The sequence below is a fragment of the Mirounga leonina genome, unplaced genomic scaffold (assembly GCF_011800145.1).
Source record: "Mirounga leonina isolate KUSES-001 unplaced genomic scaffold, KU_Mleo_1.0 Mir_150, whole genome shotgun sequence".
In the NCBI taxonomy this organism is placed as follows: Eukaryota; Metazoa; Chordata; class Mammalia; order Carnivora; family Phocidae; genus Mirounga; species Mirounga leonina.
The window spans coordinates 37364247-37383796 of NW_023270374.1; the positions used below are offsets into that span (position 1 = coordinate 37364247).

At 53.5% G+C, this 19550-nt stretch overlaps 1 protein-coding gene across 3 annotated transcripts in view; it reads right to left on the minus strand.

Moving 5' to 3' along the window:
• SULF2 (sulfatase 2) overlaps nucleotides 1-19550 on the minus strand; it is a 116064-nt gene that overhangs the window by 23533 nt on the left and 72981 nt on the right. For all 3 annotated transcript variants that reach the window (XM_035006504.1, XM_035006502.1, XM_035006503.1), the window contains exons 4-5: nucleotides 13678-13829; nucleotides 4738-4907 (exon numbers count right to left, since the gene is read on the minus strand). In XM_035006504.1, the coding sequence (XP_034862395.1) occupies nucleotides 4738-4907; nucleotides 13678-13829 (322 nt within the window). The remainder of the gene's footprint in view (nucleotides 1-4737; nucleotides 4908-13677; nucleotides 13830-19550) is intronic.

The window sequence follows — 19550 nt, forward strand, 5'->3', positions numbered from 1 at the left end:
AGCTCCCAGGTCCCCAGGCCTCCAGGTCCCCAAGTTCCCAGTTCCCTGGCCTCCCAGGTCCCCAGGCCTCCAGGCCCCCAAGTCCCCAGCCCCCCGTGCCTCGGGGGGAGCAGCCTCCTGCACTGCTTGAGTGCCCATCTGGGGAAGCCGTGGCGGTGCATCAGGGCTCTGCTAAACCTTATGTCAGCGTTTCTCCAGTGCATGGTGTGCACGCGGGAGGACCGGGGGTCACCCTGCCTTAAGTGACCGGGAGCTGCACAGTGAGAACATCAGTCCCTCCCAGCTCAGCTCTGCCAGCCAGCCCACAGCATCAGGCCCCAGTCTCAGTCTGGTGTGAGTCCCCTAACACCTCCCTGGAATTTGCTCTGCTCTCTTTCTTAAGAGGGGGACAGGCTCAGGTCCAGAGCCTCCAGCAGGCACAGCCCCCCACTCAGATTTCCTAGCCTTGCTTTGATTTTTCAGTTACCTCGGGCAAGGGAGGGTTATTGTGGTTAAAGCACGACTAGAGAGCTTCCTTTTGCAATAGGTTTTGGTTAAAAAAAAAAAAAGAAAAGGGACGTTGGCTAAAAAATCAGGTCAGTAATAGTCATGGATGCATGGCCGAAAACGTGAGGATGGTGCCCGAATGTACATTTGTCACAATTACTCTTCCCGTTTCTTCTCATCTCCCAGTTACTGAAGAGGAAACAGAGGGGACCTGGCCACAGTCTCACAGAGCAGGCAGTGCAGGCAGGGGGTGACTTCTGCCGTGGGGTCTGCTGTGATGACTCACCATACTGAACAAATCACCAGAACCTCTGATTTCTTCGGAGCTCTGACCACATTCCACGTACTGGGCGCAGCTCGGAGGGTTCACCTCCTACGATCTCATCACCACTCACCACCCTGGGAGCAAGTGCCATGTTTCCTGCCCCAACGAACACACCGAGGCCCAGCAAGGGGACTAACTTGCCAAAGGAGAGCCGGGCTCTGAACTCTAGGAGTGGATATGGTCGCCCACTGCCACCGTAACATAATCACCTCCCTGACACGCGGGCCTGTCTGGAGACCATCCCATCCGTACGTGTCCGGCCATCACTTTGGCCAAGACACTCCTGCTGGAGGATGGAGCAGCTGAAACACGCAGGTTAATGTGGTTCATGGTTTTGGAAGTTGCCAGGTGATTCTAGTCATCTAGTGCTCTGTCCCAAACCAGGAGCACCTCTGGTCTCCTCAGCTCACGCCAGGCCCTGGGATCTCAGCTCCAGCACACCCCACCAACGTGCGGGGTATCCTGGGTGGGGTACACCGCTGATAGGAAGCATCCTATTCACCCCACAAAATGTGACATCCCTCGTGCTGGTCTGGTTCCCCTCACATCTGACCCCCTTCCCAGTCAAAGCTGAAAATAAAGGTTGTGTTTCCACTGCCTGAAGACAAAAGGCTTTTCAAAATGGCTAGGAAGGGGGCAAGGGGTGGCGAGCAGGGAGTGAGGGCGGGCGACCAGGCCTTGCAGAGAGGGCAGAAAGCCCCCTAGCGCCTCCCCTGGCCCACCAGGACCTCTGCAGCCTCTCGGATATCAGAGTATCAGAATGTTCGGGGAGAGGTGATGATGCTGCGGCTTTGGGCGGCCTGACAGTTATGGAGACCGTTGCTATGTAGTGTGGGGGTGAATCACAAGCCTTGAGATTCCTCCTGGACTTTGCTTTGAGTCCCTGGCTGGTCTCCCGCTGCTAAATCCAGCCCGGCCCCCCTGGCCTCCTTTGATTAAGAGCAGAGGTCTGGCTCTCCTGTGGGCCGGCTTAGGGCCTGACCCTGCATGTAGAACATTCCTAGGAACAAGCCTCCCCCCAGCCCCGAGGAACTGGAAGGGGACTGCTGGGGGCAGGGGCTGTGCAGACACGCCCTCAGAGCTGTTTGGTGGTATGGGAAAATTGTTCCTGGAGGCCCAAGGGGCCGGATTCCAGGATGCAATTTTGAGCAATCATCCCTGAATCTACTAGATTCTATTAGGCTGGTGTCTGCCCTCGAGAGCAGTGAGGGGTGAGTTTGTCAGGAGTCTGCAGTGGAAGGATTTCCAAAAGCCCCTTCTCGGAGACCTCTTTCGGAGCAGGATCTCAGATCCGGAGTGTGCAGGGCCTGGGGACCTTCTCAGGCCAGTGCCAGCTTGCTGGTCACCTGCAGGAGGCCAGTCTCCTCCAGGGTCCCATTTTCACAAGAACCCAGCCGCTTGCGGAACAAAGAGGGGAAAGCCTCACCTCCGCAAGAATCTGAGGAATGTGTGGTGTGTTCACAACAGGGCCTGAAGGCGAGCATCCCCTCCTCTCTGCTGGGGGCAGCAGTGGGGGTGGGGGGGAAGAAGGACGTGCCCTCCAGCCTCTCACTGTGCAGTTGGAGTCCCCAGGAGGGGGCGAGGGCCCTGACACCCACCACCTCCAGGCTGTCAGTGCGGCCTGGCTCCCATGGGTGACGAGAGGCCCATGAGCCCACAGTCGGACGCCACACTCAAAGGGAGCTCTGGGGGCTGGTGGGGGTTGGGGTGTCTCTCTGTGTGTGTCTTTGTATTTTCCGTGTGTGCATGTCTGCGTGTTTGTGTGTGGTTGTATGTGTGTGTGTCTGGGTATCTACGTGTGTATCTAATTTGTATTTTCATGTATGTTTGTACATCCGTGTGTGCATGTGTCTGTGTGTGTCTGTTTGCATCCTTGTGTGTGTGCACAGGTATGTGGGGCAGGGAGCGGGATGGGGTCCCGGGCAGGTGGAGCGGGACGACGCTGCATCAGGCAGCATCTGGGAGAGCCCACGGGGCCCACATCAAGAACGGGACACCAGGCTTGACTGGGTGGCAGTCTGACAGGAGCCTCCGGATCGAAAGATCTGGAACTCTGACCCACCAGCAGGGCCCTGTCCCCTCCTCACCCCCCTTGACTGTCATAATTAAATAGCCCAGCTGCAGAAGTTTCTGGTTTTTGGTTTTGTTTTGGAAATGATTATACCCCAGAGATAGGAGAGCCTTCCAAACATGCCCCTAATAAGGCAACGGGGGTTCTTTGCGTAAGTAATAGCAGGCGTTACTCATGTTCAATTTCTATAATTTTCATTTCAAAGGGAAAATAAATGAGCAGGCAATGTCAAACAATCTCATGAAACTGCTGCTGGGGAGGAGGGATGCCAGCGCCTCTTTTAAAGGAGAAGCTGCGGAAGCGAAGCCCACCTGCCCCCCCAGCCCCGGTGGCTCCCTAGGTGGGACTGAGCTGCGCACCCGCCTCCTCCCGCCGCGGGGAGCCGCTGGTGGGGGCAGCTGGTGTCCCCGGCGGAGGAGCGTGCCCGCAAGTCAGGTGTGCAGAGAGGCAGGGCTGCCGGCTGGGGAGCGAGGCAGCGCCGTGGCCCCTGGAATGCGGCTCACCATCTGTCCACTCTCCTCCCCGAAGACCAGGGGATCGGGAGGTGAGCACACGGCCCCATCCTCTCGGAGCCACTCTGGGCACTGTCAGAAAGTAATTACAGCCAGGGGATGAGGAGGGCAACGCAGTCTGATTATAATGACAATTAAACACCCGGAATATTCAGGCGGATTCCAAATTGCCCTGTCCTTGTCGCCCCAATGTCACAGCAAGGGCTGCTGGGTATCACTGCTAAGCGGGAGGTGGCTGGAGGCAGGAAGAGAACTTTCCAGAGAGATTTACTAGCCAGCTGGAGGGAGGAGGACAGGACGGGTGGGCAGAGAGATGGCAGGTGCGGCTGGGGGCAGGATCTGAATCTGGCTCTGCAGTTTCCCGGCTGCAAGTTACCTCGCCTCTCTGTGCCTCGGTCTCCTCATCTGTGGAATGGGAATGCCAGGTGTGGTAGGCAGCCTCCACGATAGCTCTCGACGGCCCCCCCTTCCTGGCATTCACACCCTGTGCTGCCCCTCCCACACTGGCAGCATTGGTCGGTGCGACCAAGAGAATATGGCACAGGGATGGTGTGTCACTTTTAGATTAGGTCACAAAAGACTCCGGCTTCCATCTCAACCTCTCTCTGTCTATGCCAGGCCCCCAATCCATTCCTTCATCTGAGATCATTTGCTCTGGAGAAGCCAGCTGTTTGGCATGCGGTGAGGACACCCAAACAACCCTCCGAAGAGGCTGGCTGGTCGAGGAGCCGCCCTGTGAGCCCCGGGCTGGCCGCAGGTGGCTGTAGCCCTGGCCGACAGCTGGATTAGAACCTCAGGAGACCCTGCGCTAGAACCTTCCAGACAGGCCACTCCCAGGTGCCTGACTCACACACACTGTGACCTAATACACGTTTGTTTTTAGCTGCTCAATGTCAGGGTAATTTGTTATGCAGGAATGGATACATAATACTTTGAGGGTTGTTGTGAATATTCAGGGATTTGGTGCAATGTAAGGACTCAGCACAGAGCCTGCCACATGGTCAACAGCTCAGGAAAGGCTGCTTAATATATTCATAGTCTGATGAAGCTACAGACCACTTCTCAAAATGATTTAAAATGCATGAAACAAAAAACACAGGATCACAAAGGAAACCCATTATACCGCACTGCACGCACAGACCTCTAGGGGGGAGGACGAGGGTCCCAACTTAACAACATCCGTCCGGTGTCCCACAGGTGGGCAATGCGTTCCTGGGTTCTTTGCACCAGGAGGATTTGAGACAAGGCACAGCTCCATCACGGTCGTGCCATTACCATCCACAGCCCAACCCTCCCACCTTCACACCACCCAGCGGCCCTGCGGGCAGGGTACCGAAGCTTACATGTGCTGGGACGCGTTGGGGAAGAGGCGTGAGTATTGGGGGGCGGAGTCCTCGGGGCCGTGGGGGGCCGCGTGGCTGATGACCATTAGGACGGGCCGGTGTGGGTACATCTTCTTGGACGTGCGGAAGAAGCTCACGCTGTCATTGGTGATGAGGTCTGTCAGGTAGTCCTGGGGTGTGGGGAGAGACGGGAGAACTTGTGAGGAGCTGGGGCACTGCAGTGACCCAGATAATCCCTGCCCCCCTGGGGCCGATCGTCCAGGGGCAGAGAGACAATCAATGAGCAAGGGAATGGTGTCTCGGGCTGGTGCGGAGCCACGGGGGGGACTGCCGCTCTCTGTAAGAAACCCATCCTCACTGCTTGATTGTGGACCGACATGCCTACGTGGTTGTGATTAAACATGTTTTTTTAAAAAGCCACCAGGAACATCCCTAATGCAATGATACAGCATCCAGAAAGAACAAACTTGAGCCACTTGGATTGATATGGACAGACCTTACCGGCCCGGCCCTGGGTGAGAAAAGCAGGCTGTGGAAGGACCTGCACAACGCAACACCACGTGTATACAGGCGAAAACCGCACAAAACATATTGTTTGAGACATCTGCATATGCAACAGTAGAACAAAGGCGTCCAGGGAGCAGCAGGGGGCTGGTTTCCTCCCGGGGAGGGCGCGGGGCAGGCCAGGAAAGGGGCCCAGGAGGGTGACCCGGGGGCTCCTATGGCCTGTGATATCATGGTATCGCATGCTCCGAAACGTGTGTTCTGTGAGGACCGGGTCTGCCTCTCCAGGCTGCCAGGAGGGTTGCAAGTGCTTGGAGGTGAAAAGCCCTTGACATGGTGCCCTGCGCGTAGCCAGCTCTTGACAAGTCGGCTAACGTTGGCTGTCTTGGTGGTGTGGCAGATTTTCCGCATACCTGAGGGCACCCGCCCTCCTGGGTCCTCCTCAAAGCCACTCTGGCGCCAGTTCAGGCTCTGCCGACCTCTGCCGGGGGCAGCATCTGGCACGCTGCACACCCTCCCCCACCCCAGTCATCCATGTGGATTGAAGGGGACACCGCCCTGACTCCAGGGGTGGGTGGTGAGCCCCAGGCTGGCCCATGAGGACACACCATCTCTCTGGCCACAGGACGTGAGCATCCGGGCATCAGAGTGAGGGATAAAGGGACCTGGGCCAGGGTGGTGGTGGCATTGTCCAGTCATGGCTGGGAGCAGATTCACTAGACAGGATGTGTCCATTGGCTGCATGTGGGGGAGGGGGGAAGTCGCCTCCCCCTGCCCCCCCTGCCCCCCCTCACACCCTGCCACCTGGTTTCTGGTTTGAGTGAAGGGTACGGGGGGGTGGGTGTCCAGGAGAAAGAAAATGTCAGGGTGAAGGCAGGAGTGCTAAGTGCTGGACAAGCTGAGCTGGGTGCCGGGGGTCAGCCAGGAAGAATCAGGGATGGGGGTTGTTAACAGGAAAGGTGAGACAGGGGAGGCTAAAAGATGAATTTTCTAGAACCTGGAGATCAGCTGATAGATTATGAGGAACTCTCCTCTCTGCCCCCTTCAGCCCTGCGCCAGGCCCATTCCCGCTCTCCTAGGTGAGGGGTTAGACTGCCCCGGATGCCCTCCCAGCCGCGCCCATGCAGGTGGGTGGTGATGTCAGCTTCTGGGGACTTTGCTCCTAGCTGGAGCTTAGCAGCCACAGCAGGATCCCCCTTCTCCATTGTGACCTCCGACTGACTTTGATCAGTAAACCAAGAGGAACCCAGTGCATCCCTGGAGATTGTTACCCTGTGGCTCTGGGCAAAAGTGTCCATTTCCTCCAACTGGTCATTTAGCCGAGGAAGCCTGTGGGGTGTGGGGCGTGCTCCTGGGGACCTCGGTGACAGGACAGGCTGGCCCGTCTCAAGCCCTGCCTCGTTCTTCAGGCTTGGCTTTTGCCGCTGTTTCTCATTTATGTGCTCACTTAACAAATACTTGTTGGGTGCCTGTTCCCAGGGTGCCAGGCTTCCTGTTAAGGGCTTGGGATGTGGTCACAGGTCCCCGTCCCCATGGTGATCACAGTCCTGTGCTGGTTGTGGAAAAGCATTCTCATTATCGAAAAGAAGGCAGGGGACCTGGGAGGGGCAGGAGGTTTTCACTCGCTTCGGATTACTTCTGGCTGCTGGGGGTGGGGGACAGAGACTGTAAGGACAAGAGACGGGACCACAACTGGCATGATGGCAAGTTCCTCTTCTTGCCTGGCCCTGGGTGCCCGGAGAAATGCGTCCCATGGGTGTACCCTGGGAGATCCTCACATTTCTGCCCCATGGAAGCCTGTGGTTCTACCTCTTGTCTGAACTTGGGTGAGATAAGCCAGCTCACCCCAAATTCCTCAGAGCATCCCCCAAACTGGGGTCTCCTGGCTTCCAGGACTAAACTTTCTGCTTGGGAAGCCCACATGAGCTGCTTTAGGGCTGTGCCTTGAGAACGATGGCTTTGCTTCTGAGACTTGGTTTGAGAGCAGGGATGGGGAGGCAGAGAAGGGCGGCTGCCCCCGCCCCCCCAGGGGGCAGCCCTTAAGCCTACCTCTTGATATTCTCTTCACTTGGCAAGTCAAGCTGTAACAGAGGGTCTCTTATTCTGAGCCACTGGCTCCCTGGGCAGCAGGTCTAACTTTTATTCTGGATCATAGTGCTGGTCCCACCCCTGTGGAAGCTTCTACAGCAGTTTGTGTTCAAAAGAGATTCGTATCCCTTTAAGGAGCAGTCGTATTTCATGAAGCTGAGGGCTCTGGAGTCAGAAACTCTGGGTTCGCACCCCAGCTTTATCACCTGCTATCTGTGGGCCAACCACTCACCTTTCTGCATCTCAGTCTCTGCATCTAAAAAATGGGCCCGATAAGAGTCCCTTCTTCAGATGGTGGTGGGAGCATTTGACAAATGAATAAAGCACTCAGCAAGGAGCCCGGCACTGAGAAAACCCACAATGAACACTGGCTCTGATTACTGTCACATGTTTGCTCAACTGACCTTCACAGCAACTCTGAGAAATGGACTTCGTGCCCATTTGACAGAGGGGGAAACTGAGGTCACAGAACTAACAAGCCATGCACTCAGAGCGAGACCTCAAGCCTTTGTATTTTTTGTCTGCCCCATCGCTTTTCCCTCACAAACAAAATTCTTAATGAGTATATGGTAGTTTACACTAAGCATCAACAAACCGTTTCTGTAAAGGGTCAGCTAGGAAATGTGCGAGGCTTAGCAGGCCAGATGTCGCAGCTGCAGCTACTGCTCACTGTCACTGTAGGACGAACAGCCACCGTGTAGATGAATGGGCATGTCTGCGCTGCCGCAGAACTAGAGGCCTGCTAAATTGTAAATTTCATGTCATTTTCACTTGTCACGGAAGCTGCTCTTTTGATTTTTTTCAACAAGTTAAAACTGTAAAAACCACTCTAAGCTCAAAGGTTAGACAGAAACACTCGGTGGGCAGGACTTGGCCCACGGGCCCTAGTTCAGAGAATGGATTTGGAAGCCAGATGGCCTGGGTTTGAATCCTAAGCTTTACCACTTAACTAGCTGTGTGGCCTCGTTCCTTAGCCTCTCTATGCCTCAGTTTCCTTATGTGCTGGTTTTGAAGAGTAACAGCATATACGGTGTAGGCTATGGTGAGAAATGCAAGGGGTAATTCTGTATCATGTAGAAGGATTTCAACAGATCTGCTGCATGTTACGTCTAAGTGAGTGCTACTCATTATTCCTCAAGAATCACACGCCTGTGCTTTCCACGTGAAGATGAAAACAGTACAAACAAATCTGGTTCCCTTTCATCACTCCTCACCCCTGCTTCTGATCTTGGCCCCTCTTGCCCCTCACCAGGAAGTACTTTTTCAGATGTGTTGTTACATGTGTTATAGTATTGCTTTATGCATCTTTTTTTTTACATTGATCAGATCATACTGTGCATATTCATTTAATCATTCAACAAACACAGCAGTGAATACAACGAACCCACACGCCTGCCTTCAAGGGCCTTGTATTCTAAAGCGAGGAGACAGACATAAAGTGAACCAGTGCTCCACACAGGTGTGGTGCATCAGTGGTGATCAGCTGGGGGGGGAGGTGAGTTGGGGGGGTGCCCTTGACACACGGTGGTCTAGGAAGGTGACATCTGAGCAGGGGCCTGGAGGAGCTCTCTCTGCAGCCTGCGCTTGGCTTCAGCCCTATGTCCAAAGCCCTTTTGATGTAAAGCCATCACACAGAACCCCCTTGTCTTTTTCTAGAATCCTCCAGGGTAGGGTTCCTTTGTGGTCATTTAATCACTTCCTGCATTGGTGGCCTTCGTTGATTTCTTTCAGTAACAAAGCTGCAAGCAACAGCCGAGCCAGTTCCCCTCCTGCCTACGAAGGAGGCTTCTCCAGAACACAGCAGGACAAATGCTGGATCAAAGGGTCCCGTTCAAGTTTACAGAGACCGCCACCCCTCAGGGCCTTCCCACCACCTGGGCCTTGTCTACTCCCCACCTGGAGGCCTCTTCTGCGACCTGACCCTGTCATTCCTAGCCCCCTCCCGCCGCCAGTCTCACCTTCCCCAACCCTCCCGGGCCATCAGCGCGTGCGCTTTATCGTTCCTCTCTTGCCATTGCTGCCTCTCTCTCCACTTTGCCATCAGGACCCTTTCCAGGGCATCTGGCCTTGGGAATAGTGACTCAGGACAGAGTCCTCAAAGGGCCTTTTGAAGGAACTAGGGAAGGACCGTAACTTCTTCCCCAGCTGGGCCTCCTGCTGAAGCCACGGAGGCCAGCAATGAATCCTGGTGGAGGCATCTCACCCCTCAGGCTGCTGGAGCATGGGCTCCCCGGCTCTGCCCCCACGGAAATGCCCAGCTCACTCTGGCCCCCATTGCCCGCTGCCCGCCTCAGGTCTCAACCCTGGACCTGTGCCAGCTCTGACTCCAAAGGGGCCCCCATCCCCCTGTTCCCAGGCCTCCACTAACAGGGGGCCCAGGAATCCTCCCACGGGGTTGCTCTCATTCACGGGGGAGCTGTGTCTGTGGCAGGAAACAGGGTGAAAGAACAGCCACTGTGTGTCCCGTCCTCAGCCCCAAAGGGACTCTGAGTGTCCCTGGATAACTTGATTACAGGGCTGCTCTGAGACCAGGCATGGACATGGTGAGGAATTTTAACGAGGACAGAGTGGATTTCTCTAGGTTTTGGAGGATCTTCCCGTGTTGAGTCTGGGAGGAGAGAAGCAGCGTGTTTAGCCCTAAGACACTACAATTTGTGTTTCTAGCTTAGAAATCCCCCCACCAGGACTTTGGAATTAGTTCACCTGGGAGGGAATGGAGGCCTGCTCTGTGCAGAGTGAGACACAGAGCGAGGGGCGCAGTGCTGCCCAGGTGATGTCACATGTGGTTTCTGCCACCGGGGCCTAAACTGATCAGACTCAGTGAGGGGACACATCAGTGGTGATCCCCTATCAAAGGCAGGAGGGATCCCCAAATGTGCCGGTGTTCCCCGAAGGGGAGTGGGATAGGGTGTTTTTAGGCCATTGAGCAACTGCTTAGCTTTCTTCTGTGGAAACTCTCCATTTTCATATGGGCTCTATTCTCAGCTGATGTCCAGGGTCTGGCTCCAGGGCGGGGCTCCCACTGTCCCTATCTCTGGTTCAGGAGTGGAGCGTGTGACTACAGCCCATTGAGACACTGCCTCCCTCCCTGACCACACTGACTGGCTCAGGGGCAGACATGTGACTGATCCAGAGCCAGTGAGATGCAATGAGACTTGCTAAGAACCCTGGGAAGGAGACTCCCTCACTTGCAGCTGGGCAGGAAGGTGAGAGGCTGGAGGGAGAGGAAGGGAAGGGGAAAGATGGGGAGGACAGAGAGGGAGGGGGAGGGACTGTAAATGGCACTGAAGAGAAGAAAACAGCTTAGAGGAGAAACCACCACCTAAAGATTTTGTTTGAGCCCCTGGATCCAGCTGTGTCTGATGCCATTACTGTTGGACTAGCTAAATCGGCTGATATGTTTCCTTTTCAGTTGAGCCACTTTGAGCTGAGTTTCTGTTCCCAAGCAGTTGAGAGAGGTCAGTCTGATCCAAGAAAGGATAAATCCTGTAGTCTAGGGCACCCGGGGAAGGATTCATGGAAGAGAAGATGGATAAGACTTGGATTAGTTCAGGGCGGGAGAGCACTAGTAAAGATTTGGAGATGGTTGTAATAACCAACAAGGCTGGTCTGGTTGAACTGGCTCATACTGGGGATGCTGAAATAGGAGATGGGGCTGGTGTGTGTGTGTGTGCATGTGTATGCACATTATTACGTAGGCAGGGGTGTGCCCATTTTCCAGATTTGGGAAATGAGCCCCTTAGGAGTAGGGAGCATAACCAAGGCACATAATGTGTTGAGGTGGGGCTCCGAACCCCAGTCCTCTGCCTCCAAGGGAGAAACTGACTGCACAGTCCCTGGAGGGCAGTGGGCAGAAGAACAGCACAGTGCGTTGTGAAGGCCGCGCATCCATGGGTCAGGTCTGGCCCTCAGGCAAACATTTTTTTTTTTTTAAAGATTTTATTTTTATTATTTATTTGACAGAGAGACACAGCGAGAGAGGGAACACAAGCAGGGGGAGTGGGAGAGGGAGAGGGAGAAGCAGGCTCCCTGCAGAGCGGGGAGCCTGATGCGGGACTCGATCCCAGGACCCTGGGATCATGACCTGAGCCGAAGGCAGTCACCTAACCGACTGAGCCACCCAGGCGCCCGCCCTCAGGCAAACTTGATTCACGCAGGATGTTAGAAGAGTCTGAATTAGCCGCCAATCTTTAAAAATCAGGAGATTTCACAGGGAAAAACACATAAATTTGTAGCTTCTGCTGAAATATCAGAAAACCTGGCCATCTTGGGCCCACATTTCTACATGGGACTGACAGGCCTGATCTGAGTTGGCCGCCCCCTCTTAGACAGATACATTCTCCATAGTCCCCACCACTCCCTACTGTGCCCCCTTCTCCCAGCTTGCTATCCTGTGTGTGGGACTGCCTGTCCCCTGGTGACTTCTGCCTGCGGGGGACCTTGTGTAGTGATTCAGAGAGAGATGAACTAGGGAGGGGAGCCCCGAGGAATCATCAACACTAACCCAGAGAGCCCTGCTTGTGACAGTCAGCCAGGCCGAGGGCTGGTGGCAGTGACAGTGGGGAAGGGAGAGAGAAAGGAAGAACGTTGTGGGGTGGGGGTGGGGGGTTGAAGAATGGATCAAGAAAGCTGCAGGGGGATGCAAGAGCTGGCTTTGAAGATTTAGCTGGGACAGGGATATTTGCTAGTCTCCGGATTTTTTTTAATGGAAAGTTTAGATGAGACCTCACTGTTGGTCTCCCATCCTCCTCCTCCTCCTCCTCCTCCTCCTTCCTCCTTCCCCCTCCCCCTCATTTAAGCCAAGAATCAGCACACTATAGCCCGCGGGCCAAACCAGGCCCACTGCCTGTTTTTATAAATAAAGTTTTATTGAAACGAGCCGTGCTTATTTGTGTACACATCACCTATGGCGGCTTTTACACGACAATGGCGACTTAAGTAGTTGCAACAGAGACCGTACACCGTACGGCTTGTAACTGTAACATATTTAGTATATGGCCCTCTACAGAGAAAGTTTGTTGTCCTGATCTGAACTACCATGTATTGAGTATTACTGTATAGAAGGGGCTCTTCTGATGCTCTATGGGTATTAACTTACCTGGTCCTCAAAAACCTTTCTGATAACACGACAATGAAATACCACTATACCCTGGTACAAGAGAATACTAAAAAAGACAGTACCAGTGTTGATGAGGAACGTGGAGGAACTGGAACCCTTATAACATTCCTGGCTGGGGCTGTCAACTGGTTCAACCACAGAACCTATCCTGTGTCCCAGGGGTTCTCCTCGCAGGTGTGTAACCGAAAGAAAGGAGTACCTATGTCTACTCAAAGCTGTGTGTAAGGATGTTCACAGCAGCCTCATTCATAACAGGCCCCCACTGGAGACAGCCAAAATGTCTATCAGGGGTTGAGCGGATTCACACCTGCAGTCTACACAACATCGCTACGCAGCACGAGGGGACCACGCGGCTGATGACGTGCAGGCACATGGAGGACTGTCGCAGCCGTTAGGCTAAGTGAAAAAAGTCCCGACCCAAAAGAGCCCATACAACATGATTCCATTGACATGAGGTTCTAGAACAGGCAAAACTAATCTGTGGTGATGGAAGTTGGAATCGAGGTTACCTCAGGGGTGGAAGTTTTGACTGGAAAGGTGTACAAGGGAGTGTTCTGGGGGCTAGAAATGCTTTATATCTTGGCCGGGGTGGCCCACCCATATGTGAGAATTCCCCGAGCTTTCCATGTCAGATCTGTGCACTCTGTCTCATATCAGACAAATTAGTAGGACTAGAAAAACTACGACACGGGAACAAACACATACACTGAGGTACACTCATACAGTGGAACACCACACAACGAGAGTGGAGGATCTACGCCCCACCCCGCCCCGAGACAGCAAGGATGGGTCTCAATGTGGTGTGAAGCCAAAGGAGCTGGATGCAGAATGAGGGTGTCACGCTGCAAGGCTGAGCTGTGGCCGTCCCTGTGGGAGGGCGGTTGGTGGGAGGAGTTACGTGAGGGGGCTTTGGGGGCTGGCGGTGATAGTCTGCTTCTTGACCTACCATGTGCTGGTGACATGTGCCTGTTGGGTTGGTGAACATTCACTGAACTGGACTGGACTGTCTGTATGCACACTTCCTCTAAGAATACTCTGCTCCAGCATCCTGTGACCAATACTCTCAGACACAGACTATTATTTAAGAGATGAACACATGGAGAAGCAGAGGTGCACGTAGGCTGCTTGAGGTCACTCATTTAAGTTAGCGTCACTGTCAGTAAGCCAGGTAGTTCAGCTCCCGGGTCGCGCTCCTAACTGTCCCCCGGCCAGGGACAGGCAGGACTTACCTTGGAGTAGTCAAAGCCGTGCTTCTCCTTCACCCCGTTCCGACAGAGCGTGTAGTTATAAAAACGGGAATTTTTAAGGAGGCCGACCCACTCCTTCCAGCCAGGCGGCACATAGGAGCCATTGTATTCATTAAGATACTTCCCGAAGAAAGCTGGAGGGGGAGAAGGATCAGGAGGCCACGTGAGAAAGCAGACAGCAGAAGTCTCCTCTGTCCCCCGACCACCAAGACCACTGTGTCCCCAAGGCGTGAAAACAGCGCTACCCTCTGAGCCTCCTCCTCAAATGTTTTTATGTGCATAAGATAAAATATATAGGATTACAGAGAAAATAAGTTATTTTGAAATATAGTTATCTAAATATTAAAAGAATTTGCCACATAGTAGCATGTCCTCTTACAAAAGATATTACCTTGCAAAGAATAATGGTTTCAAAGTAGTGATAAGTGAAAATATTTTATTTTGTGATCTCTGTCACCACTGCCATGGAATATTATCATATCAGTGATTCCTACCAATGATAAAATTACAGATTCTCTTGTGCTATGTTTCATGGCCTTCCTTCCTAATGGAAGCCAATGCTAAGTGATGGTGTAGGTCTGTAAAAATAAGAATGCGATTCTTTCCCATTCCAGCTGACGGACCCCTTGAATTCTCTCTACTGCATGGTGACCAGAACGGCTAATATCAGACCATGAATGATACCAATTGTTGTTGGGGATGTGGAGTAACAGGCCCTTGATACGCCTGCCAGGGGAAGTGCAGACTAGCCCAACTCCTGTGCGACCCTGACTGGCAGGCTCTGCTAACCTTGAACTCCCTCATACCTCCTGACCCAGTGATTCAAATCCTGGGTATTGACTCAGCAGGAAGGCATTCATTCATTCCCCAAGTCATGTGCAGGACATGGCTCAGGGTAGCACCGTTCGTGGGAGCCAAGAACTAGAAACAAGTCAGATGCCCATCAACAAAAGCAGGGTTGAAGACATTGCTGGAGATCTGTATAGTGGAATGAATACCACTCCGGAACAAGACAGAACGAACCAGTGCCACATTCAATAACAGATGCAGCTCAACCACCTAATCGCGTTGAGAGATAAACCAGAGATGAAAGAATGCTGTACGATCTCATTTATATGACGTTCAAAAAGAGGCAAAACAGATCTATGGTGTTGGAGAACAAAGCAGGGGTTCTCGCTGGGCGGGGGGCGTACTGCTTGGGGGACAGGCTGTTCTATCTCCCGCTGGAACCCGGCTTCTTCCGTTGCTGAAACCCCACTGGGCTGGACATTCAGGAGCCGTGCCCGTCTCCACATTCGCCTTTCACACCGGCAACAGGGCTTACATAAAGAAAATCACCCAGATTCCTCGTGAAGGGGATATACCCCCACACTCTCTGTGGCTGAAGAGGTAACACGTAAGATCTTTATGGTACTCTCTTGTTCTTTTTTCTTCTCAACGAGCAAGTATGATTTTTTTTTTTTTAAAGATTTTATTTATTTATTTTGACAGAGAGAGACACAGCGAGAGAGGGAACACAAGCAGGGGGAGTGGGAGAGGGAGAGGCAGCCTTCCCGCGGAGCAGGGAGCCCGATGCGGGGCTCGATCCCAGGACCCTGGGATCATGACCTGAGCCGAAGGCAGCCGCTTAACGACTGAGCCACCCAGGCGCCCCGAGCAAGTATGATTTTTAATAATTACAGCCTATAAAGCCATTTTGAAGAAATGGAAAAATCTGAGGATTCTTCCAGAGACAGAGGCCCTGTGCCAGCTCTCCTTTGGATGAGGACACGGGGGCTCTGAGACACGCGGGAGCTGGTGCCGAGAGCTCGGGAATGGGAGAGTTCCAGATTGTTGAAGGGAGTGAAAGAGATTTCACCAGCAGAGTGCTCAGCGCCGTGCCTGGCAAACTGGGAGTGTTCAGTGGGCGCCAGTTCAGAGCCCGAGATGAGAAGAGACAGACAGCGGAGGTGAACATCCGTAAAGGGAGGAGTGCCCTGGGGCGAGGCGCTAATGCCAGCAGAGGATGAGACGGGTCCCTCTACCTGGAACCTTCGAGAAAGCATGGAGAGCTGCCTTGGGCCTGGTGCTCCCAGAGAGGAGAGGCCTGGGCAGGGAGAGCGGGGATGGAGCTGGAGCCCTCCATGGGGGTTTTCCTGGAGGCCTGGCAGGTGGCTGGCCCCGCCTGGGAGTGGGAAGCCCCTTTAGGCCCCAAGCAGCCATTCCCGAATGCCCATGGCACGTGCCTCCAGTCCTCCCCTGGCATGCAGGAAGTGGGAAGGTGAGGAAACACCTCCTGGAAGGATCTGGGCACTGGAGGAGGTGAAAAGAGGAAGGGAGGGTCCCAAGCAGCTTTGGGGTAAGGCCCAGGGTGGGGGCCCCCTTTGCGCAGGAGGGCAAAGCCAAGCCAGAAAGAACCCTGGCATTCTGGGGGCGAGGGGCGGGGAAACTGGCTCTGAGTCTCAGGGAACGTCAATATTTAGGTGGTGGGTGCCTGGCTGGGTGTCAGGGCGCGAGGACTGAGATGTGGGCTGGAGTAAGGCACAGCGGTGCCCAACACGGGGCCAGCGGAAGGCCTGATTCCCCTTTCTCGGGAACACGGCAGGTTCAAACACGGCTGCATCTGTCCCCTGAAAGAAGCGGGGCTCAGCCGGGGGTGGTTTCGCCCCTCCAGGGACACTTGGCAATGTCTGCAGACATTTCTGGTTTTGTCACAGTTGGGGTGGGACATGCTGCCGGCAACCAGGGGGTGGGGGCCGGGGATGCTGCTCAACATCCCACAGTGCTCAAGATGGCCCACAGCAGAGATTCATCATCCTGTGTAAAATGTCAACAGTCTGTAGGTGAGAAATCCTGCCACCTGCACGTCCCTCTCTTCCACAAAAAACCGCACAGGGAGGGCTGGAAAGGCCCCTAGAGATCAAGTCCAGTCCAGGAAATAAGATCTACTAAACCTCAACGACCTTATTCCTCACGTTTGATGTGTCTTTCTACGTGTAAGGAGGTCTCCTCTGGTAACACTTCTGGCCTCCCTCCACTCTCTCCTGTTCCTCCTCCTTGGGGAAGGATGACAAACGGCAGGGGTCAGCAAACATTTCCTGTGAAGGCCCAGATAGTAAATATCGTAGGCTTTGTGGGCCAGATGGTCTCTATTGCAGCTACTCAAGAGTTGTAGAAAACAGTCACAGACAATACATAAACAAGTGGGCGTAGCTCTGTTCCAATAAAACTTTATTTACAAAAACAAACATAGGGCCAGATGAGTAAAACAATTGGGGGGAAATATTAAGGAAATGAGAAATCAGTGTGCCCACCGATGGTAAAAATCACAGTGGCAGCACAATGAATCTGCTCTATTTGGGGTAACACTGCCTTGGGCACGTATGGATTCACATATCAACAACTATTTATTAAACCCCAGTGGTATGCCAGGAGCTCTCCCAGGCAATGGCAACACAGCAGTGAATGAGGCCACCAGGGTCCCTGCCCTCATGGGGCGGATTTCTAGTGGGGGACAGTGACAAATAAGGGTGGTGTTGTTGGTAAAACCAGTGATGAAGGAAATAAAGGATGGTGTTGCAACAAAGTGGCCAGAGTTGGACCTCTGGAGGCACCACTGCGTTGAGAGGTCAGGGAAGGCTGCTGAGGAGTGATGAGAATGAGTCAGGGAGAACAGGAGTACAAGGGAAAATGCTCCAGACAGAGGCAATAGCAAGTGCAAAGGTCCTGAGGTGGGAACAAGCTTGGGGGCATTTGAGGACCACAGGGAGGCCAATGAGGGAGGGAGAAGATGATCTTACAGGGTAGAGGGATGAGATCATGAGAAGAAGCAACAGGAGGCATGGCAGGGAAACTTAAAAGGGCCCACACAACCCCTGAAATATTATGCATCAGATTTTGCATTTTCCTGGAATTGGGACACATTCTGAAAGGAACCCAAGACCACGAGTAATTTCAGAAGCACAGAACATCCCTCAGTTTGCAGAAGGGCGAACGAATGAAAGCCCAGGGTAAAAGGCACTCTGAATTCCCTGCTAGGAAAACTGGGTTCTCTCCCAGGTCCCCCAAATCTGGATTGTGAGCCTGTGGTTTGTCCCTGAAGATCAGGACCAAGGTCTTCCTGATGAATGTGCAACTCGGAATGTTAAAAAGTTTCAGTCTTGGCGCAGCGGTGGGATAACTCTTTCTTGGGGGCGAGAAGTGAGGCGCCTTGGGAAGCCCACCCCTGCCCATTATCACCCAATGCTATGGGCGTCAACGTGTCTATAGCGATTTCCTCTGCTGGAATCCCCCCTTTGACATCTCTCTCCTCTCTCCAACCCCCAACCATTAAAAAATCCCGAAAGAGCTGATTATTCAGGCTCCCCAAGATCCCAGAAAACAGGGCTTTAGTCAAAGGCTTTTAGTGCCAAATTAGATTTTGCTCTCATTTGATTAGATTTCCCCAAGGCAGTTTTTAAAATGGTTATTCTGGCACCAGTTGAGGTGGGCGCCGCAAATTCGCTGGGCCCCAGGGCTCCAGGGCTGGGACACACAGCCAGGAGAACGAGCTGGAAGTAAAATCAAGATTACAAATACAGCCGTGTCGTGGCTGGAGCCCGGAGTCACCGAGCTTTTGCGCCTGGGACACCACAAAAGCTAGAGCTGCAACCTGAGGGCTGGTGCGGGGGGGAACAACTTGGCAGGCAGATTAGGAGGAATTAAATGCCAGGCCAGGAAAGGCCACTGACAACGTGCTGGCTGACGCTGCCCCTAGGGAGCAGGCTGGCATCAGTCGAAAGGATGGAGCTCTCACCGCCTCCCGTGTGCCAGGCACGGGGTGGAGACTTCCACCTGGCAGTGGAGACTTGTGTTTAGCCTGCTTGGTTCTGCCTGTGGTCCTGTGGGTACTACCACTTCCTTCCTTAAGTACACATGGGCTGACCTTCCGACTCCAGAGCCGCAAGCATAATCTCAGCTCGACCAGTCAGAGCACTGCTTTCCCCTGGCTACTGTCATTGGTTCAGGGACGAGCATGTGACCCAAGATGGGCCAATGAGCGCGAGCCCTGGGATTTTTAGGGAGCTACTGGAAAAGAGAAGTTCTTCCAAGGGGCTCAAAGCTGATGGGATATAAATCGGAAGCTGCTGGCAGCCATCTTGTCACCAAGAGGGGAGAGTCTATTTGAACACGAAGTAGCATAGAGGAGAGCCGCATGAAGGGGGTGGGGAGGGAGGGAGGAAGGAGAGAGAGATGAATAGAGAAGGAGAGAAACTAGTTTGAGTCCCTGGGTCTACTCTTTTTTTTTTTTTTTTAAGATTTTATTTATTTGACACAGAGAGACACAGCGAGAGAGGGAACACAAGCAGGGGGAGAGGGAGAGGGAGAAGCAGGCTTCCCGCAGAGCAGGGAGCCCGATGCAGGGCTCGATCCCAGGACTCTGAGATCATGACCTGAGCCGAAGGCAGACGCTTAACGACTGAGCCACCCAGGCACCCCTCCTGGGTCTACTCTTACCTGGAGCCAACTTTAATGCTTTTTAGCATTTTCAGTTATATTAGTGGTTCCGAATCAGGGGACATTGGGCATCGGGGACATTTTTTTTTTTTTTTAAGATTTTATTTATTTATTTGAGACAGAGAGAATGAGAGAGACAGAGAGCACATGAGAGGGGGGAGGGTCAGAGGGAGAAGCAGGCTCCCCACCGAGCAGGGAGCCCGATGCGGGACTCGATCCCGGGACTCCAGGATCATGACCTGAGCCGAAGGCAGTCGCTTAACCAATTGAGCCACCCAGGCGCCCGGGGACATTTTTTTTTTGTTGTCACAGCTGAGTGGAGAGATACCAGTGGCATCTAGTGGATAAAGGCCAGGGATGCTAGTAAACACGCTACAGGG